At 42.6% G+C, this 23,896-nt stretch overlaps 1 protein-coding gene across 2 annotated transcripts in view; it reads left to right on the top strand.

Annotated features, from left to right (window-relative positions):
* Positions 1 to 11,705: 11,705 nt before the first annotated feature.
* The window catches only part of PLOD2 (procollagen-lysine,2-oxoglutarate 5-dioxygenase 2), a 94,241-nt gene continuing 82,050 nt past the window's right edge, over positions 11,706 to 23,896 (top strand). For both annotated transcript variants that reach the window (XM_075268847.1, XM_075268846.1), the window contains exon 1: positions 11,706 to 11,866. In XM_075268847.1, the coding sequence (XP_075124948.1) occupies positions 11,749 to 11,866 (118 nt within the window). In that variant the 5' untranslated portion in view covers positions 11,706 to 11,748. The remainder of the gene's footprint in view (positions 11,867 to 23,896) is intronic.

Genomic DNA, 23,896 nt, shown 5'->3' with positions numbered 1-23,896 from the left:
GTGTATTTTGAAACACGTACAGTGGTTTGTGATTTGGTATGGGATAATTTTGACATAGTGGATTTTAGATTTTCTGCCAAGAAAATGTTTTATTTACTGTATGGTGCGCCTGATTCTGTACTGAGACTGCTCAGATCCTTTTTTTACAGTATCTTTGTTGAACTATTGATATACGGCTTGAAAGACCTTTGAAAATATGATTGTGAATAGAATGATATAAACCTGTTGTATACAGGGCTGTGGAGTCAAAATTAGGACCTATTTTTACTGGAGTCGGAAAAAGTAACCAACTCCAGCTTCAGAATAAAAAGATTCTTTTAAATTGTAAGATACAATTATTGATATTTAGATGCTTTTGTTCCATCTTTATTTTGATATGAATTCAATCGCTGGCTTTTTAATGTATTGGGGTAAGTTCAGACTTAGTTTTTTGGTCAGGATTTTGAGACCATATCCGCCTCAAAATCCTGACCAAAAAGACGGATCCTGGAAAAAAAGAAGCAAGGTGCTCGTTCTTCAGGCCAAGTCGCCTCACGATTCGGCCTGAAGACTCTCCCTCCTCCGTACTAGGCCCATTCATTGGGCCTAATCTGGAATGGAGTGCACGGCTGGATGCTGGTGCAGTGCACTTGCTTTCAGTCGAGGCTACCCGGCTTTTGGACCGGAACCTGAGGCGGTCATGTGTTGGCTACATTATTGTTGCCCTATTTGTCTTTTTTCAGTATCCTTGCACTAATATAGGAATTGTGAAACTTCTAATAACTTCTATAGTGAATTCTATATTCATAGACCTGTAAGTTATAAGTGGCCTGTAGGGTTGGAAAAGTCTTTTATAGCGAACTTGTCACCAAGGAATGCAGTAGAATGTGTAGGCAGCAGGTTATCGATCTGCTCAGCTCCTCCGGCTCTATAATATGCAACATTGATTCTAATATAAACTCCTGTCATGTTTGTCCTGCATTAGGACTTTTCCTTCTGTCAGAAAAATAAAAAAAATGATGGAAAAATACGTCTTTTTTTTTTTTGAACACCAAACAGAGGGTGCTCCATCTGCATTCTACAGTTACTGTCCATAGCGCTCACCCTATGACAGATGAGCGCATCAGACATTAATAATAGTAATATGAATCTCCCTGAAGTCTTCCAAAAGTTTCCATTATGAGAAGACCCAATCATTAAATTTTTCAGATTATGCTGCATTTTCATGGCAGCAGGCTCCACTTAATGATATTTGATTCTGCACTGAGATACTGTATACTTCGGGGGGGGGGGGGGGGGGATATGTGTCGCCTCCTTGAGCTGTTTTGAATTGTTTGTACAAGAATGCCAAGGAGAGGCCTCTTCAGAGCTGAGATAACATCTTGGTTAAATTGGCCCTCTGGCCGCTGGGATGCCTTTGACAGTCCTTCCAGACTATGGGCTAACAATTTGAAAGTTCCAGAGAACTAGTTTTACCCTCATAGCACAAATTCTTTATGGATCACATAGTATATAGTCATATCTATACAGTCTATAACTATGCAGAGATATGTTGTCAGTTGTAAAGCAATGATGTGTCAATAGACCATCCTTTATACGTGTTGCACCACTTCTCTGGAATGCTCTATCCGGGACAATCAGATTAACTCCCAATTTCTACAGCTTCAAGTGCAAACTAAAGACACATCTTTTCAGACAGGCCTATCACAATTCCTAATGTAAACCCTTACATACTGTAATTAGAATCCCCAAAATTTATCCCTCCTCTGTTCCAGCTCCCACATTACCCCACATGATATGATATGATATGATATAACTTTATATGTCCAAGCTCCATCCACATGTTAAAGGACACGACTGGTGACGGCTCATAAAGTTTTATGTTTATGTAATGACAGTCACCTCTATTACAAAATTGTCTGACCACTGTATAAGCAATGCCGCCCCTGCTACCTCTTGTGTCACCCCCTCTACCTCATAGATTGTATGCTCTTGCAAGAAATAATTTTCTTTGTAATGTATCTTTCTGTCTGTATTTGAACCCTACAAATTGTACAGTGCTGCAGAATATGTTGGCGCTATATAAATAAAATTCATTCATTCGTCCTTTATGAACTGCACATCAATCTGTGATGATCTTGCTTTTCACACTATAGAGATGGTATGTAGGGTTTACACGACATAAGTCACATCATAGTTTATTGAATATTTTCTATATTTTATAAGTACAATGTCAATTCCATAGTTATAGACCTATTTACATATTACATTTATGTATTTTAAAAACTATTGTTAGTTGTCTCTTTCCTGGTCCTCTCTGTTAAACTTGCAGTGTTCATGTCCGACGAAATACTAAGTTGTAAAAGTATGGCTAGATGTTTTAACAGTGATGGGGAGCCACATTTTCTGGACAGCCTGGGGCCCAAGGTACCCTTATCTGCCCCTGCCTGCACCATCCCTCCAATTAGTAATCCCAGTCAGCCAGAGGCAACCACATATGCAAAGTATGAAACTGGAATGCAGTCACTTTATTAAAGTCTAAGGGAGATGTATAGATATATAGAAAATGTGAAACTGCACAGTCAGCTCTTCACCATCCCCTCCTATTGTGACTTTCCAATTTGGAACAAGGGTCAGAGGTGACACCCTGTGGATATGCCACAAAGTTCTATAGTAGGAGACTAGTTATTTAAGCAGCCCTAGGATTGCTATTCTCTATAAGAGAATCTACAAGACTAGCCTATAGTAAATATGAAATGTAAAAAATCAGGGGAGAGAAAAGTCCTGCTTGCAAGTGGAATGGGGGGCGGTGTCCCCAAACAGTCACACAACGCTAGTGTGGGCACAGCCTGAGTCAGTTTATAACATCAGTTTTTTGGGCAATGTTTAATTTCACTGATGTTAAAAATGCAATGAGTAGATTGCATAAAAAAAATGGTGTCTTCCAGTTCACCTTTCCACCAGTTCACGTTTCACCTGCCATACCTCCAACTCCGCCATGCCTGCCATACAGATTCAGTTTCCTGGGACTAAATTTTGTGAGAATCCCTTTCTGCTCCCACGCTACCTGTTGTGGCTGGGGGGGTCGGGCCATTTTCGTTTTACATAGGGATCTTTTGTTTGCAAGCTTTAAGAGGTCTCCCATTCCCACACTACTCCCATGCTACTGGTTGGAGCCCCCGGGGGGGGTCAGGCCATTTCCGTTAAATATAGGGATCTTTTGTCTGCAAGCTATAAGAGGTCTCCCATTCCCAAGCTACTCCCATGCTACTGGTTGGAGCCCCTGGGGGTTCGGGCCATTTCCGTTAAATATAGGGATCTCTTGTCTGCAAGCTATAAGAGGTCTCCCATTCTGTCTAAGTTTCGCTGGGAGAGGGATGGGATGTGGGATGTTTAACTAACAAGGAGTGGGAGTTAGCGGTTGAGACTCCAAAGCTCGCTTCTCCCAACCTAGACGACCAGATGTCCCAGATATATATTCTGTACTGTGCTTATATGAGCACTGCTCAGGTCAGCAGGTTCCAGCCTGGTTTTCAGGACCTTTGCCCCATGTCTGAGGCGTCCCCAGGTTGTTCTACCATCTTCTTTGGTCATACCCTGTGGTACGGGGTTTTTGGGAGCAAGTCAGGAAGTTCTTGCATGAACAGATGGGGTAACCGTCCCAGATGACTCCAAAATGTGCATCCTCTATGTGGATCCAGAGCGTTTTGATTCTACCGCAGAGAGAATGTTTCTTAATGAATCCCTGTATTGTGCTCGTAAGACTGTGTCTCGCTGGTGGATGTCCTCCTGCCCTCAAGTGCTGCGTGATTGGAAGAGATCTGTGAATGTCTCTCTGCCTCTTAAAAAATGGATATTTAAGCATAAGGATAAGAAGACTATATCTACAATGACTGGGACAAATGGATAACTTTCCCCCATACCCTGTCTCAGCTTATCCCGGACTATGATGAAATACTTTGTGTTTGTCCCACGGTCCTGTTTGGATGGGTATTAGTGTATACGTATGTCAGTGTACAGTTTCCGGGGGTGATCCTGTGGGGGGTAGGGGGCAGCGCCGGTTGTTTATGTTTTATTGTGTACTATTTTTCGATGTTTTGGTATAATTCATTTCCATGAGGAATTCTTATATTGTCTTATTTTAGAATTTGGGTATTGCCTGGGCTTGTATTGTCCATTTCTTGTTACTTTCTCTTGTGTTTTTCCTTCTTTTCATGTAGCCAGTTGGACTTTAGACCAGACCTCTTCTTTACGGACAGGTGACACCAGTCTCTCCTGGGGTCTGGCTTTTGTATCACTTTTCAATCTATGCTGTATTGGGCAGACCTCGTCTATTTGGGTCCCCACGAGGCCTCCTATTTTTTATGTCTTATGTCCTTTCTTTGATCCTTTAATAAAGTTTTGTTGATTAAAAAAAAAAAAAAGTGATGCACTGATGAAAAATTGACATTACACCTGACTGTGAAGGGCAGGTTCACACCAGCCCCCGATCTCCATTTTGCAGGTTTCCATTTTCTGTTGGCAGAAACCCGGGATTCAGTGTCCTCCGGTGAGCACCCAAGAGTGTCTTCTGCTCTCTGCGGCAAAACAGTTTTTTTTTTTAACCAGACACAAAGTCCTGCATGTCCGACTCTGTGTCAGGTTAAAAAAAAATGGTTTCACCACGGAGAGCAGAAGACGCTCAAGGGCACTCGCGGGCGGACACTTTGCAAACCCATTCAAATGAATGCGTTTGAAAACTGCCTACCGGTTTCTGTCTCCTGTCCAGTTTCTCGAGCAGGAAACGGAAACCTTCAAAACGGAGATCGGGCGCTAGTGCGAACCCGCCCTTAATTTGCTTTTAATGTCCTTTTTTTGTGTTCATGTAGCCTAAGTGTGTAACTGAATTGCAAAAATATTTTTATTATCAGATAATTCTTTGATATACACTTGTACTATACCTGTGATGTCGCTGCAACCCTTGATCAGGTGTTAAAAGTACCATTACGCTCAAAATTCTATATTTTTATAAGTTGAATTTCCATCATGTTAAACAAAAAATGCGATAAATTTGTCCAAAACATACAGGTTTTTTTTTTTTTTTACATGGTTTCTTTCTCACTTTCTTTCCAGCTCTGTGAATACATTCTAAAGAGATTGTCCAGGAGTTTAACATTCATGTCCTGAGGTTAGGATAAGACATAAATGTGTCAGTGGTGGGGGTTTGACCTTTGGGACACCCACTGATCAGCACAGTAAAAGAGACAAGCTGCAGTACTAATCTCAGTCAGTCATATGGCTAAGTGGTTGTGTCTAGAGTATATATAGATGAAGTCCTGTCTCTATACCAATGGCCCGGGGTTGACAATTGTCTAACCCTAATGTTATCCCACAAATGCTAAAGAGGTTGTCCCTTTATGCACTCTTATCCCCTATCCCAGGCCGATCACTGGATAACCTGACAGACCACTCTGTTTCCTTTCTTTATTACATATTGTACATCCATGTAACCACTGCAGCCAATCTCTGGTTCACGTGGATTTGTTAGTCTCAGAGATGTCAATTAACCTGCCAACTGTGAAAAGCGATTCCTTTGTATGCAAAAGAATAGTAAGTTGTCAGCACCCTGTCCTAATGACATGCATTTATAGAATATTACAGAGATTTTGTTTTAGAGGTTTGATATTTTGTTACTGTGCTAGAATTTATTACATTTGGATACAGACAAACGTCTAATAACTGTAAACCCAGATAGTTGGAAAGCAGCAGTAGTGCTGTGTAGCGTTCCCACTGCTGCTGTAAGATAGTAATGGCAGGAGCATTGTCCAAGGTTTTATAATGGTTATTAAAGTATTGGTTTCATCTGCAGTATGGGATATCTTTTCAATGCAGAATGCACGTTCCATTGGTCTGAATAAATGATCTGTCTGTACCACAGGTTCTCATAAAGGGATGACTGAATTAATAGTGACATCACTGTCTTCAGGGCAAACACGCCCCAGACATGATCTGGCTAGGGATTATACTTGGTTCATCTCCATGGAATTGTTTTCTTCTCTGTTAAATGTATGGGAAAACCTCAAAGCCAGAGCACAAATAGTAATATTTTCTAGCAGAGTTTCAGGTTGAGGAGATGTACGGCAACTGCACAGCAGTAAGCTGGAAAAGCAGTATTTAGATTGAGGCCCTGTTCCCCTTCATGAGCCTGGCTTACCTCACATGAACCTGGCACACACTACTCCCGGGTGTTTAAGCTGTCATATGATATATATGTTAACAGGAAATATACTCAGTAGGGTATTAGAACCTAGAAACATTGTACGCTAACTAACAAATATAACAAATATAGGGAATTCAGCATGGCTAAGGCTCTGTTCTTATATGTACTTATCTCCATTGTTCTGATCTGTGATAGGAGCAGAACAACATAAATGACGGCAGCGCTGTGTCCTTCACATGCAGGGTACGAGGAGCACTCGATATTCCGCATTGATTATAATGGGGTCTGTCAGGTTTCCCTCATCATGAACATCATTTTACTGGAGAAATATGGCAGCATTTTGTGCTATTTTGTCCAGCATGTTTTGATGGAATTTGCCCTGGTGGCTCCAAGACAGACGTGAGCCCAGACAAAGACACTGCAGAAGTTGCTACCTGAGGAGAAAGTAAATTGGGAAACTCTTCTAAAGCTGCACATTGGAATGTCTCGTGTTGGGCTCTGTATATCTAACAAATTGCTGTCTCTGTATGAAGGGAAGGATTTAGCCTGAGGTCAAGTTCTCAATATCTTATGTATGGTCCATTCTAGTAAATAAGAACAAAGCAGACACCATCTTGTCTGGCTAATGTAAGATAATCTTCCTCCTTCTGGAGAGTTAACTTGCACTGCATTGACTGCAAATACAGCAAGACTCCATACAGCAACTGGATATCTTCAATGAGAACCAATACCCTGCAGATTCTCATTATGGACCTTTTGTGGCTAAATTGTTTTTTCCCCTCAGTGTCACAATAACAATGGCACCACACATTCTTAGTCCAAATCTTTGTAAGAGAAGGGTACTGTACCTTCAAGGACCACTCTCTTTAATCTGTAGGTGCAGTATTAGGATCCATTCACATGGAGTCTTTTGGTGAGGATTTTGGCACTGAATCCATGTCAGAATCCACTTTGAAAAAACGCCTCCCCATAGAGTTCTATGGGTTCCGCTTAGCTTTTTTTTTCGCTAGCGGAAAAAGAACTTCCTACAGGCGGATTCCTCCTGCAAAAACCAACGCAGTCAATGGAAGACGGAAAATCAACACGGGATTGCCAAAAACTGCTAGCGTTTTTTTCAAAGTTCTTAAACTGTGCTGGAGGAAAAAAAACATTTCCTAATTTCTGAAGTGGATTTTTTCCTCGACAAAATCCTCACCACAAAACTCCATGTGGATGGACACTAATAGTAGCTTGTGACTGAGCTCCAGTCTGCTGTACTCTCACACTCTTAAACTTTTTAACACTTTCCTGACCCCTTCCCCTCCCTCCCCAACACATACACTAGTATTGTAGTGAAACTATATCAGTTTCTGCTTGGGTCTCCACTGATACCTCATGTGACAATATCAGGGTTTGGTGGCACTGCCATATTCACCTTCCCACTGACCGTCTACACGTGTGCTCACAATGCGTGCTATACATCCCAGTCAATGGGAGAAGTTGGCCAAGCCTTGCATCTAGAGTTCTGACCTTAAAAAGTCACAAAAATAGTTGTAATTATGTTATTGAAAGAAAAATTACTAGATTTTAACACCACTCACTCTACATTTAAAAAATGGACAGAACATGGACATGGTTGGCCTGTCAAACCAATGTACTCCAAATTTATTGAATGTGACTATATACATTTTTGCAATCTCACTCTAGTAGGAGTGTGGTGCAGAAAGTGTAGCAACATCCCAGGACAGTCTTATGTTCACACAACTCCGTAGAGAAACAACAGTAAGAAACAGAAGAAAGAGTCCATTACATCCTTCTGGGACCTGTTTTCATGGAACTCTTATAAATCTGAGTCTATTTAGGGATGTTTTATAACAGACAAAGGGTGAGTTCACACGGAGTAAAGTGCTGAGTGATGTGGCACGTATACGCCGTGTGAGATTTTGCGGGCCGTATACGCTCCCATTGATTTCAAAATCATGGCTGCAAAATAGCGCCGCATATATGATCCCGGCTCCCATTGAAATCAATGGGAGCGTATACGGCCCGCAAAATCTCACACGGCGTATACGTGCCACATCACGCAGCACTTTACTCCGTGTGAACTCACCCAAAGATAGAAAGTGTTCTCGTCATAAAACTAGTATGAGTTAAAATAACTATGTCCAGAAGAGGCCTCCAAGGCCCACCCCATTCCACTCAAATTTGCAGAATGTGGCAAGCGAGCCGCAGAACAGGTGAGGTGGTGTACATTTGGTGCAAGGAAGGGCCTTGTGCCAAATGTAGGCCTCAGTACTACAACTGTATTCCAGCTCATACCCATCTGACTTTGGCACGCCGATGTCAACTACCACTGTCCATTTGGGCGTAGTGGAAGTCAGTGGCCTGAATGGGGGAAAGAACCCAGTGACTTATGTGTGTGCCATCACCATGCCCTTTCAGCATACAGCCCAGAACTTGTGTCAGTAAAGGTATGGTGTGGACAGCGGCAGTAGACACTACACTGTGCCAGGAACAGGTGAATATGATTTCTCTTTTTATGCATTCTCCAACCTCCTGTGGAATTTATCCTATTCCATAAGGACTAGAGATGAGCGAGTACTGTTTGGATCAGCCGATCCGAACAGCACGCTCGCATAGAAATGAATGAATGTAGCCGGCACGCGGGGGTTTAAGCGGCCAGCCGCCGTCAAAGTGGAAGTACCAGGTGCATCCATTCATTTCAATGGAGCGTGCTGTTCGGATCGGCTGATCCGAACAGTACTCGCTCATCTCTAATAAAGACCCTTTTAATAAAGCACCAAAGTTATGAAACATCATCTGACATTTGATAACTTTGGTGCAAATTGTGTCAATCCAGACTTCAACAAAACTAAATTTAGGGCTAAGGCCTGGTTCACATCTGTGTTTGGCAAATCTGTTTGAAATCAATCTTTAACATTCTCAAAAACTGATTTCAAACTGTCCGGATAAAAACTGTCAGGCAGCTTTCATACGGAGTTTACGCTCTGCTTATTCAGACACGTAAACATGTGTCAAAGTGAGTGCTGTAAAACAGATCCCATATACTTCAGTGTGTGCCGGTTTTACACGCGCTACACATTGAAATCAATGGGAGGCTTTTAAACCCGTAAGACCGATACACATTGAAGTCTATGGGATCTGTTTTACAGCGGTCACTCTGACACATGTTTACATGACTGAATAAGTGGAGCATAAACTCTGTGTGAAAGCTGCCTAAGTATGGGCTCGTTCACATCTGCGCCCAGGTTCTCCGTATGCAGGTTTTCATTTCCTGCCAGTTTCAAATGAATGGGTTTGAAAAGTGTCTGGCCATGAGCGCCAGTGAGCGTTTTGTGCTCTCCGTGGCGAAATTGATATTTTTTTTTAACCGGCCACAAAGTCGGACATGCAGGACATGACCAAAATGCTCACCGGCACTCATGGCCGGACACGGTCTACAGAAGACGGAAACCTGAGAACGGAGACCGAACGCTGGTGTGAACCCGCCGTATGTAGTCAATATGTAGTCAGTTTTTGACTAATCAGTATTTCTTTTTCTTCCCCCTTCTTCATTCTGTGCATGTGCAAAATGGACACAAACTGATTGCTCTCAGTATGTAATCAGCTTGTAATCAATATGTAATCCGTTTTCCATAGACCTCAATGATAAAACAAAACTGATTGCTTGCTGTCCGTCTGGTATCCTAATGCCCTGTTCACATCTGCTTTTGTATTCCGTCCGGGGAGAGTCCGCATGGGGACCCCCCGAACAGAATACAAACGCAATTGCAAGCGCTGTGCTGTAAAAGCCTACGGACCCCATAGACTATAATGAGGTCCATGTGTTTGCCACGCAGTGCCCGCACGAATCATAGTCTATGGGGTCCATGTGTTTTCACTTGCACACCGCTTGCAGTTGTGTTTGGTATTCCGTTCAGGGGGGGTTCTAATGCAGACTCCCCTGGACGGAATACCAACGCAGATGTGAATGAGGCCTTATTTTCAGTACGGAGTCAAAGTTCTGCAAGTTCTACTTTTCTCTCCGCACAAACAAACTGAAAGCAGATGGAATGACAGACACTGATTACATACCGATTACTTTTAAAACCCATTGAAATCAATGGGTTTTCATCCGAAACGTTTTAAATCAGTTTTTGAAGATGTCATATTCTGATTACAAACGGAATGGCCAAATGCAGATGTAAACCAGGCATAAGCCCCATGTAGTGAAAAGCTAAAAAACCTGAATAAAATCACAGCAGAAATGCATCACATTTTTTTTCCGCAGCGTTTTTCATTGCGGTTTGGCTAAGTTTTTTTCTCTGTAGATTGTCTTCCCTTATTAAACCAATAGGGAAAACACGAGGGTTTCTACAGGGATAATTGAAATGTTGTGATTTTCAAACATGTGGTTGTTTTTAAAAATTTAGCTTTTCTGTCATGTGTAGATGGGATAAGCCAGAATATCATTCACTTTGTAGGTAATGTAAAATGCAGTGGTTTTTTTTCCCGCTGCACCTCCCTTGTGGCAAAAATGCTGGGGCTTTAGCCTTAAAATTCCCCTCATGTAAATGTCCCCAATGTGTCAGCGTGAAGTTTTTCAAGTGGAACACTAAAGAGTAAGTTCACACGGGGTTTTTTGGTCAGTATTTTGAGGCCGTATCCACCTCAAAATCTTGACCAAAAAGACTCTCCCATTGAAATCAATGGGAGCTGGTCAGTTGTTTTTTCCGGGAGCCATTTGTTACGACTCCCAGAAAAAGAAGCGAGATGTTCATTCCCATTTATTTGTGCCTAATCCGGAGTGGAATGCGCGATTGGTTGCCAATGCACTGTGCCGGCATTCAGTCGCGGTTACTCGTTTTTTGGTCCGCAACCTGAGGAAGCCTGAACCCAGCCTAAGGGTCCAGGAAAATTCTGTTAGTGGAGAAAAAAAAAAGCTAACAGAAGCCATTGAAATCAATGGAGGGCTTTTTTTCGGCGTGCAAAATTCCACACCAAATTCCTCACAATTTTCCTCCGTGTGAATACACCCTAACATGTTACATAAGAGGTAAATATAATGACTTACACCCCCTCCATAATAAGCATGCAAGACACCTCTACAGCAACCCTATTACGGCCCTATACATAATGGCTATGTGCATTACCCTTCGTCTGTATACTTTAAAAATCCATTTGGGCATATAATTTATGGTTTATAAAAGGAAATTGCAATATTACCATAACACACATATCAGCGTAAATATGATATCAGATTTTCACAGATTTTTTTCACTGCTTATTAAAAAATCTGATTCTAGCAATCTCGTCAAATAACAGAGTGCAAGATCTGTATCAGGCTTGTAAATCCTCCCCACGTTTTCAGTAGGATGATGTTTGCCTTGTACACAATCCTGCATTCTTCCTGGCACAGATCTGCCTGGTGGTCTGTGATGATGACTTAGCACCCCCTTCTTTCCCAGGCCAGGTCCCATAGATTGCCTAGGGTGGAGCTAGCTCCCTGCTCCCTCTCCAGCTGCTTATTTCCCTCATTACACAGCACACTTCAGTCATTCTCTCAGCTGCTGCTACTCTACAAGAGGAAAATGCCTGGGGGCTCTTTTCAGTTGCATCTTTTGCTATTACTATCCAGTTCTCTTATTCTGTTATCTCAGCTTACCAGAGCCAGTGACACTGAGGCAGAGCAGCCTACCATTCCTACAGGTAAGTCCTGTATCCACAAAGTCTATGTACAAGCTGGCTTACGGATTTACAAGGTCATTGTGTTGCTTTGATCACGGGCAGCTGCCTGCAGAATCATATTGCAAGGACTGGGAACTAAACGTACTACATGTTCAGGATATGGTTAAATATTGGCGACAGATTTGGTTGTGTATAATATTAATGTTCTGAGTTAAGTGTACTTCCAGTCCCAAGTAAAATGACAGCACGCTCTGTGACTTTATTCAGTGTGTTGTATCTGAAGCGTGTACTTGTACAGGAGACTCTTAGACTTGTTGGATTTCTATGTAAGGTGTTACAGACAGTGATTCATTGAGCATTCATAGCCTAATGGTCCCAGACACTGTGCTGTTTATTCAACACATTCCCCTGCACGTACACACATTCTCCTCCGCTCCATCAGCCCATCTAATGCTATACATGTAACATTTAGTAATGTTTTTCAGACATACAGCCTGTTCATAGGGCATTGTCTCTATTACCGTATAAACAATGTTAAAACCAGATTATCTATTTCAGAAAATGTTAGACACACCCTTTCATATTTGACGTATCATTCGTTCTATTAATAATCTGCATGCCCTAACATTCACAATAGACAAATGCAGATTTAGGTCATGTCGGAGCTTCAAATGATAGCGTTAAACATATGTAATTGTAGATATTATACAACCATATACTGAATTGGAATAGGATGGGTCATCGTGATCCCACTTTTGCAAACCTCTATCTAAAATATCTTCCAGACAGAACTTCAATTTTCCATTTAGCTTTTGTGCTCTAAATAACTATAGCTCAGTAACAAAGTGGTTTACCTTGCAAAACCATGATGCTATGACAAAGTCGGCTCTGCTACATCTGTGAACATATTTTATGACCTGTGGAAATGGATCTTATAACTGATACAGTTTGGGCTAGAGCCAAACCTGACTACATTAACCAGTATGAGTGTTCCTTCACACGTTCTTATATTCAGGCGTTTTAAGATGTTGACTTTTTTCTCTTACCACTTTTATTTTTTTTCTTTTTGTCCATGCATAGTCCTATAGAGAAACCTATTGTGAAATAGAAAAAAAAAAAAAACACTAAAGTACCATGCATACCACATTCTGCATTTGTGGAAAAAATTCAACCGAGCTCCACAAACCAAAATGCATTGTTTATAGCTCGGTTTTATATTATGTGACTGATTTTAAAGTAACATCTGGCCACAACAACAACTAGAAAAATGCATGAAAAAAATGCCTTTTTTTTTAAAGAAAAACACCAGATTTAATATTGTGATTATGGCTATGTTCTGGTGTAAATGTGACGCACTTTGGTGCATTTACTTTGAGAAAAAATTTTCTGACTTGATAGACACGTGGATGTGGCTTCTCAAAAATTGGGGCATGGCTTACGTGCTCCAAAATGTGTCGTAAAATTCTGGTTCAAAGTAAGCCAACTAAAAGACTAAACCAGGGGTAGGCAACCTTTTGCACTCCAGCTGTTGTAAAACTACAACTCCCAGCATGCATACTTACTCTGCTGTTCTTGGAACTCCCATGGTAGTGAATGGAAGATGTTGGGGGTTGTAGTTTCACAGCAGCTGGAATGTCGAAGGTTGCTGACCCCTGGACTAGACCATCTAGAGATACGCTAGATTCTTCATCCAATATCAGCCACTGTGATAAATCTGCCACATTTTCAAACTGTTGAACTATTTGTAAAGTTGGGCCACTGTGTTCCTAATGTGGGAAGAGAACAAAAGCTCTTATCTCCATTGCTCTCATTCCAGGAAAGGTCTTTGCATGGAAAATCTATTTTTTGAATGATTTCATGTGTAATACTCTATACAGGTCTGCCCTAGATAATGATCTGTAAATTAAGGGGTTAATGCAGCGCCATTTGCCTATCTCGCCCAGTAGATGTCTACAGCCTACAGTCTGAGAAAGTTATGAGTGGCAGATCTGCATACTTCAGATCTTTGTAGAGAATGAACTCAGTTGGCTGTGTAACTTGCTTTCACAACAGGGGTCTTAGGGGGCACAATTGGCTGCTGTGATCTTAAGGAAGTTGGAAGTACTTCTAGTCTGTACTGACTAATGGCTGCTGTGCACAATAGACCTCTCCAAAATAAAGCTGAAACACTATAACGGTTCAGTGTGTAAAGCATGGGGCAGTAAAGGCAATTGTATTTGATATTAATACCGCTAGCTTCTGTAGATGACTTTAGCACATGGCTAGTAATGCTCAGTCTGTCTGGGTCCTGATTGGAGTCAATTTTTCTCTGTTAATGTTTTTAAATAGTTAAACTGATTTCTGAATAAGATCCTTGTGGGAAAAATACACAGTAAATTGCAGGAAATGCATAAGAAGCTGACTTGGCCATTGCTCTCTGCCGGTGATACAGTGTTGGCTTTGTTAGAGGAGAGGACGCCTGGCATGAACTATCTTTTTAGTGCAGGGATACAGTTCTAGATCTGTTAGGATGTTTCCTTGTATGTCATAGAGGGTCTTTCTAATGGAGAATTCAGTTCAATTACAAGTGAACTCTTTTTGTAGCTATAACTTATATTGGCCTTGTGCACTTCTTGGCTTCTCTGCCTCAAGTGCTCTCTCTGAAATCTAGGTAAACATATTGGGCTACAGTTCTAGTTTTACAACTTATCAGCTTTCACGTTCCTTTTATCTGCAAGGTCTATGTTCAGAGAACTAGCATGTCAGATAGGGTTACAGCAAGTTATACCAGTGACTACTTCTACTACTCAATAACCATAGAAGAAGTAGTTGTGTTCTATCTGGCTAACATCTTAGGAATTAAAGAAATGGTGCCATTCTTGCACGTGGGCCGTGTCTATTACCATAGCTCAGTCCCATTTATGTGAATAGTGCTAAGCTATAATACTAGACTTAGTCCATGGACAAGTACCACCCTGTTTATCTAAAATAAAAAAAACCTTTTTATATAGCAGATATTTTATTTTTCTTGGACAAACGCTATGAAGAATTTAAAGCTGCCTTTGACATTTTATTCAGACAGGTAACTTTATATTACTTCGATATTTCATATTGCCTCAATGGCTCAGGTTTACTAAAGTGAATGTACACCATATTTATCACAGTGGCTGAGGCTGGATGATAAAACTGGTGTATCTTTAGACTGTCTAGTCTAGGTTTATACCAAATTTTTGGTTCGCTTGGCTAGAATTTTACAATATAGTTTTGGAGACTTTCCCCTTTCCCAGGGATGTTACATGGCATTCAGCATGCTTGATATCTGACAAGGGTAAGGAGTGTCAGATTGTGCAGTTAGTTGTACTGTATTATCTCTTTCACACTCCCTTTTTTTTCTGATTCTTAGTGCAGATTGGTTACTTGGAAGTAGTTCGTGTTTGTAGCTCTAGAACTGTATTTTCAGGCTGTGTAGCCTTATTACCTTTGTGTATGTGGGCTGTGGCTAAGTGAATAATAATTTCCCAGTAGATAGATGAGCTGAATGCATTGCCATACATCTGCCTCATATACTCTAACTGTACTGCCAAGTAGTCATATAATAGGGGATGAAATGTTGTAGGCTTTCATTCCTGCTTGATATTTGGTTTTGAAGATGCTCCAAGTCTGCTTATAAGAATGGTGTTTAATATCCTTAAATTTAAGGTAAATGCCATCCAAGACCTTAAGTGCTTGCCTCATGTTTTCCAAAGAATCCGTGTCAAATTATGTTTTTACAGATCAGTAAATACACAGTATGAAGTCTGGTTTGTAGCAAATGGCCTCAAGTATATACAGTAGGTGCCATTGTACAAGATATGATGCTATATTGCCATGACACCTTGCCATGCCAATGTTAGACACTTCAGATAGTGGCTTATTGCCTAGGAAAACAAAAAAACTTGGGATGTCAAAATCCAAAGCTCAATACCCTTCCCTTTCCCCAACCTTTACCTTTTTCGGGTATCCTAACTTTCTTCCAAATCACATTAGAAGGCCTACTGGTCCTGCTGATATTACTGTGTATAGTCCACTTTATACACAATTGTGTTGAACCTATTGCCCTTTTGCTCAGATTCTGTCTCTGGAACTCTGGGGCTAGACTTTGATCTAAAACAGTATATATACGTCTCTGTGTTGGAATTGTTGTAACAGATATGGCATGTGCAGTTATGTCCATGTGGTGCCATATTTGGCCAATCAGCGGCCCATCATAATTCTCTGACTGCCTGATCTTTATTTCTAACAAGAACACCCCTTTAAGGTGTCAACAGAAAATGTCTATACATGAGGCAATGTGAAATAATAAAGCATAGGAAGCCTATGGAAGTGTTCTAAAGGTGGCCATCTTATGTGTATATTGGTATCCCAATTTCCCTCGCAGATGTTAATAAAAGAATGGCTTAGCATACCTGGGCCTGTCTACATCTTATTCCCTCTTCTCTATTGACCATTACCCCTTTACCTTCACCAATGACACATGTTGCCATCTAAATTCTATGCTTTCTATTCACTTTCTGCAGGAAATGATACCTTTATCAAGCTTTGTCCTGGTCCAGTTGAAGTATAAACAGGGATCTATCTCCATTATATTCTTGTCTAAATAAAACCATAATCTCTAACCACTACAAAGACGTAGACTACAAATGTGGACAAACAACTATTCCTGAAATACTGAACAATAACAGACAAGCACTAACACATAGACAAAACTTATTTATTTTCTACAAACAGACCTATTAAGTAAAAGTTGTTTTCTATACACAGCTTATTGTATCCACACACAGATGCTATTCACATACAGATGCTATTCACGTGTGCATTTCCGCTGGAGGTTATTTCCAGGTAACTAAAACCACATATTTCAGCTATTTGTCCAGGCAGTGAGGGATTTATTTATTCCTTCCCTACATTCCTCCCACAACCTTTTCCAACTGACTTTCTATATGTAATATCTATGGTATTTTAGAACTTGGCAGTAGAGATACAATATAGCATGTAATAAATGAGCCTGCAATGTGCGTTTATTAAAAAGTCCCAAAAGCCAGGGGAGAGATTCTAGTGAATAAATGTGTACACTATACTAAAATAATGGTACCTAAAGGAAAAACCTTTTATTTCTGAATCCTGCATGTATTCTTAGATTCATGAAGATAACATTATGTATGCATCTTAGAAAGATCAATTCAAAAAGGCTTTATTGGCACGTCCGAATAGATATTTGGCATTGCCAAAGCTAGTAACGTGTGTGTGTGTGTGTGTGTGTGTGTGTGTGTGTGTTGGAGTCGGGGGGGGGGGGGGGGGGGGTTGATTCGGGGTATAACAGTCCTTGGCGTCTTATCTCCCTCTTAGTTGGTGACCGCTATATGGGGAGGTGGGGTGGGCTGGGTGGTTTGGGGTGTAACAGTCTGTGGGGTCTCATGTTCCTCTTGGTGACAGCTGGACACGTATTGGGCAGCGATCTCCACAGTGGCCTCTTCTTCTCCCAGTAGGATGTAGAGTTTCCTCTTCTCGTCTGCAGATATGAAGTCTGGGATGTGGGAAGAGAGTTTTTGGAAGTAGACGAAAGATATAGATGTAGTGGTATGGTATAACCTAACTATACTATCCCGACTCCTGTGCTACTAACTACTACTACTACTTTGATGATCCTACAGAATGACCCATATGGATGTCCCATATACTCCATTTCATGGCTGCTCTCACATATTACTGCATTGCTTTTTAGAATTGAAGCGTAAATATTCTTATCTGGGGCATAATTCTTAGTCCTTGCTGTTAATGAAAACAGAATGGATGATGCTCCTAAAATCTGGCTCATCGGGGTTGGTCTTGAGTTACGTCAATTTATCCTAATTGGTCAAACAAGCAGGTCTTTGTTAGGCAACCCAGTTGAACAAATACTTGTGTACCTTTTGTCCACATTTGTTAGTTCTTTATGCATTGGTCTTTTTGGAGCATCACGTTCCAAGACTCTCATTCTGTACACCCTGAACAGAGAGTACACTCTTTAATCCCCTTACTGATTATGTCTGTTTTTCATTTTATAGATTAATACTTCAGTATATTGTTTAATAAATTTTTTCATAGTAACTTAGAAGATAAACCTACAGATTACTTTCCACTGTATGAAGGATCAAGTAAGGTCTGAGGTTCTCGTCCCGAGTCCTTGTGGCCTTCTCGTATACTCTCTTATCCTGACCAAACTTTACAAGTGGTCTCCACATCATAATAATTACACCTTGTAATTCTCTCTCCCCCATTCATTTCTATGTTATATAGAGTGCTAAAACAAGCAGTAAAACACATTCCTGCTTGGCTTATAACGGATGGATCTGTCGGGCTTAAAATAAGCTCTCATTTGAGTGCATCAGCTGTCAGTAAAGTTTCCTTGGGCATGAGCTTTGGAGCGAGCTGTAATGTTCCTCTGTCATGAGGGCTTGTCTGGATGAGTTGGTTATTTCCAGTAATCACCGAGTTGCTTGTTATAGTCCTAGTTTACATAATGAAAGAACAATTTGTGTTAGCCACAAATATACGACAGTCATCTGGTAACAAGATCAACTGGAAGCTGTGATGTGTGTTATGCTTGGCGGCAGGGTAGGAAGAAGACAACAGTTCAGCTAAATATTTATTTCAGTTTGGTTATACTTACTCTGGAAAATAAATCCCTATATCAGCCACTGATTCCCATTCTAATCCACAGAAGATTCTTATAGTTTTCTCCAGATGTTTTCAGATGGCAGCCGCTTAAGGACTTCCATAAACGTCTAGTAGGTCATTGCTAATAAGGTTACAATTGTCACGCATGGTTATCTGGCACACTGAGTGTACTTTTTGTCTTTTTTTTTCTTGCACATAAGAAATATTAGTGACAGAATCTTGGGAATTTATATGCTAAAACCCTGAAGGAAAATGATGAGTTTAAAGCGTTTTCTGAAAAATACACTAAGGCCTCATGCACACAACCATTGCCCAATGTGCTAGCCCTGTTTATCACAACTGGCACACTGACCCATTCATTTTTATGGCTCTATACAAATGCCTGTTTTTTTTTTTGTTTTTGTTTTTTTTTCATTCCCATGTATGGGGCTGTGAGCCTGGGGCAAAGCTTAGGACAGGTCTTATTCCTGCCTGTTTTGTGTCCAGTGTTCACTGACCTTAGTGAATGGAGGCACAACAGAATATTGATGTCATCCATGTGCCATCCGTCCTGTTAATGACGGACGGCACATGTTGCCTAATAGTGTATCCTTAGGAAAGATATCCAGGTTCACTTTTCAAGCTCTTTTGATGGATTCACAATGAGTTCCTAGGGTGAGATTCCCATAGACTTGCAGCTCTTACAGTAAAGAACCCCCCCCCCCCTTGTATGTCACTGTCTATTTGCTATCATTCCTAAAAAAAAACCCCAGAAAAACCTATCGGCTCGGTTAATATTATGTTATTGATAGGGATGTACGAACTCCAGTTTAAGCTAACACTCTGACCCCATCTTTCAGGTTGTGGAAACAAGAAATCCAATTATGTTTGAGTGTAAGCTGGGTGTCCTTCAGTATGGCTGCCATTGCTTTAATTTTCCCTTAAAGAGGACCTTTCACCACTTGGAGCACATGCGGTATTATATATCGTGCACTGTTGGCTTTCACGATCTGTGCCCCTGGTGAAGAGCTATCCGTGCCGGTACCATAGCTCTTCACTAGAGATGAGCGAACAGTGTTCTATCGAACACATGTTCGATCGGATATCAGGGTGTTCGCCATGTTCGAATCGAATCGAACACCGCGTGGTAAAGTGCGCCAAAATTCGATTCCCCTCCCACCTCCCCTGCGCTGTTGTTGGTGCAAAAAAGGCGCCAGGGAAGGTGGGAGGGGAATCGAATTTTGGCGCACTTTACCACGCGGTGTTCGACAGGAACTACGACACCGGGGGCATTGAAAAAAATTGGAAAAAGTCATTGGCTGCCGAAATCAGGTGACCTCCATTTTAGACGAATAGTGGATTTCAAATCCGGGTCATATGAGAATGTGAACTTTGTGACTATGAGACAGGGATAGCTGTACAGGCAGGGATAGCTAGGGATAACCTTTATTTAGGGGGGAATGTTATTAAAAATAACTTTTTGGGGCTCTATCGGGTGTGTAATTATGATTTTTGTGAGATAAACTTTTTCCCATAGGGATGCATTGGCCAGCGCTGATTGGCCGAATTCCGTACTCTGGCCAATGCATTCTATTAGCTTGATGAAGCAGAGTGTGCACAAGGGTTCAAGCGCACCCTCGGCTCTGATGTAGCAGAGCCGAGGCTGCACAAGGGTTCAAGCGCACCCTCGGCTCTGATGTAGGAGAGCCGAGGGTGCACTTGAACCCTTGTGCACCCTCGGCTCTGATGTAGCACACTCTGTTTCATCAAGCTAATAGAATGCATTGGCCAGCGCCGATTGGCCAGAGTACGGAATTCGGCCAATCAGCGCTGGCTCTGCTGGAGGAGGCGGAGTCTAAGGTCGGACCTGAATGGAGACTGGTGTGGAGCGATCTTAGACTCCACCTCCTCCAGCAGAGCCAGCGCTGATTGGCCGAATTCCGTACTCTGGCCAATCAGCGCTGGCCAATGCATTCTATTAGCTTGATGAAACAGAGTGTGCTACATCAGAGCCGAGGGTGCACAAGGGTTCAAGTGCACCCTCGGCTCTCCTACATCAGCACTGGCTAATGCATTGTATTGGCGTGATGAAGCAGTGCTGAATGTGTGTGCTTAGCACACACATTCAGCTCTACTTCATCGGGCTAATAGAATGCATTGGCCAATCAGCGCTGGCCAATGCATTCTATTAGCGTGAACTGAGTTTGCACAGGGGTTCTAGTGCACCCTCGGCTCTGCTACATCAGATTGCTACATCTGATGTAGCAGTGCCGAGTGTGCATCAGATGTGTAGTTGAGCAAAACTGATTCAGCACTGCTAAGTCTCTGCATTCGCATAGGAATGCATTGGCCAGCCTTCGGCCAATCAGCGCTGGCTCTGCCGGAGGAGGCGGAGTCTAAGGTCGGACCTGAATGGAGACTGGTGTGGAGCGATCTTAGACTCCGCCTCCTCCAGCAGAGCCAGCGCTGATTGGTCGAGTTCCGTACTCTGGCCAATCAGCACTGGCCAATGCATTTCTATGGGGAAAAGTTAGCTCGCGAAAATCGCAAACTGACAGGGATTTCCATGAAATAAAGTGACTTTTATGCCCCCAGACATGCTTCCCCTGCTGTCCCAGTGTCATTCCAGGGTGTTGGTATCATTTCCTGGGGTGTCATAGTGGACTTGGTGACCCTCCAGACACGAATTTGGGTTTCCCCCTTAACGAGTTTATGTTCCCCATAGACTATAATGGGGTTCGAAACCCATTCGAACACTCGAACAGTGAGCGGCTGTTCGAATCGAACCTCGAACATTTTAGTGTTCGCTCATCTCTACTCTTCACCGTCAGAAGGGTATTTCTGACAGTCAGGAACACTCTTCCTCACAGCAGCTCCTGTAGCGCTGTACTGTTGAGAGCTATGAGGAACACCCCCCCAGTACTCTTCTATGGACGATCACTATCAGGAGGGGAGGGGGGCATTCCTCACTGCTCTCACAGTACAACACTGTAGGATATACCCTTCTGACTGTGAAGAGCTATGGTACCAGCACCGATAGCTCTTCAGCGGTGGCACAGATCGTAAAAGCGGTCAGTGCACTGAATTCAGCGCACTGATGGCTTTCAAGCGGTATATAAAACTGCCTGTGTCCCAAGTGGTGAAAGGTTCTCTTTAATTCTTGATCAGAAGTTTCTTTATAATAACAATATATCAAGTAGCTATGGAGAGAATATTGCAAGTGTGGTTGTACAACACAGCGCAAACTAATTATTTGTGACTAAAGTTGGTAAGATCTGGTTTATTCTTCCAGGAATTTTTGTTCACTTATAAGGGTTTAATTCTTTTATACTTGTACATCTTCAATTTAAGATGTGCTGAATGTAGCAAAAATATATAGCTGATATCTCTCCCGAGAGTACAATGAGCTGAAGCCAAGAGCTGATTCACACTGCTTACTCAGCATGAGGACCAATGTGGTCTTGTGGAGGTCAGAAACGCTGAACGTTCCCAGAATCTGTGCAGTCTATGGTTGCAGTCACCATGATATAGGATGAATTTCCACTTATTACAGAACTTATTGCAAGGTCTCCATGGATACAAAATCCATACCTCCCAACCGTCCCGATTTCCGCGGGACAGTCCCGATTTGGGTGACATGTCCCGCGGTCCCGGTTGGAGGGAGGTATGTCCCGATTTCAACTCAGATCTGCGTCCAGAGGACGCAGATCTGAGTTGAACACACATGCGGCTGAAGGAAGGAGCTGACACAGGTCAGCTCCTAGCTTCGCCGCTGCCCGCCTCTCTCCCTGACACACGCGGCTGAAGCTGCTCGCGTGCTCGCTTCGCCTCTGCGTCTCTCTCTCTCTCTCTCGCTGACACATGCGGCTGAAGCGAGGAGCTGACCTGTTTCAGCTCCTCGCTTCGCTGCTGCCGCCGGCTCCTGGCTTGTAGACGCGATGTACAAGCCAGGAGCCGGCGGCAGCAGCGAAGCGAGGAACTGACACAGGTCAGCTCCTCGCTTCAGCCGCATGTGTCAGCGAGAGAGAGAGAGAGAGAGACGCAGCGGCGAAGCGAGCACGCGAGCAGCTTCAGCCGCGTGTGTCAGGGAGAGAGGCGGGCAGCGGCGAAGCGAGGAGCTGACCTGTGTCAGCTCCTTCCTTCAGCCGCATGTGTCAGCGAGAGAGGCGGCGAGGGAGCGGAGGAGAAGGTAAGTTTAATGTGGAGGTGGAACGTGAATCTGGGGGCAGATGAAGGAGAGGACGGCATGACATTGGGGCAGAGATGGGGGACATGAATCTGGGGGCAGAGATGGAGAGGACATGAATTTGGGGGCAGAGATGGAGAGGACATGAATTTGGGGGCAGAGATGGAGGGACATGAATCTGGGGGCAGAGATGGAGGGACATGAATCTGGGGGCAGAGATGTGGGACATGAATCTGGGGGCAGAGATGGAGGGACATGAATCTGGGGGCAGAGATGGAGAGGACATGAATCTGGGGGCAGAGATGGAGAGGACATGAATCTGGGGGCAGAGATGGAGGGACATGAATCTGGGGGCAGAGATGGAGGGACATGAATCTGGGGGCAGAGATGGAGGGACATGAATCTGGGGGCAGAGATATGGGACATGAATCTGGGGGCAGAGATGGAAGAGGGACATGAAACTGGGGGCAGATGAAGGGTGTATATGAAACTGGGGGAGAGATAGAGGGGGGGACATATAATTTACGGGTGACTGTAGGAGGATTATACTGTGTGCGGGCACATGAAAAATTAACGAGTGGGCGGAGTCAACACAAAAGTGAGTGGGGCTAAATTTGCCGCGGCGCGCTAAGCGCGCCGCTCATTTTGTCCCTCTTTTGGTTCTTCAAAACTTGGGAGGTATGCAAAATCTGTTGCCTTACTTTTCAGACTTACATGATAAACACGCCACACTTTAATGGATAATAAATAATTTGACCAAAGCGGGGCTGCTTTACTTCTCTGGTCCTTGTTACTTCACCCCACCATGAAAAGGGAAGAGTAGCTACTTGTTTTCCTCCCCCATACTGTATGCAATATCCTTGGCATTTTTAGCCTAAGAACTTGGCAATAGACCTACTATGCAGCACTTAAAAATGAAACCTGCAATATGTACAGTTGTGAAAAATGTTGTGGGGAGCCAGAGGCTTGTTGTAGAGAATAACTAAATGTATAATAAAGTAGAATTTCTATGGAATCCTACGTAGTAAACTTCTACATTACTAAAGCCTTTTATGTAAAGTCTTGCTTGGTGCCACATACTAGTTCTCTGACGACTAATCAGTATTGGTGTCTTAAAGAGGACCTTTCATGTCCTTGGGCACATGCAGTTTTATATACCGCTAGAAAGCCAACAGTGCACTGAATTCAGTGCACTGTCTGTCTTCTCGTCA

This window comes from Leptodactylus fuscus, chromosome 3 (assembly GCF_031893055.1).
Source record: "Leptodactylus fuscus isolate aLepFus1 chromosome 3, aLepFus1.hap2, whole genome shotgun sequence".
Taxonomy (NCBI): domain Eukaryota; kingdom Metazoa; phylum Chordata; class Amphibia; order Anura; family Leptodactylidae; genus Leptodactylus; species Leptodactylus fuscus.
The sequence above is the reverse complement of the archived record's forward strand: the minus strand, read 5'-3'. Positions and strand labels throughout refer to the sequence as shown.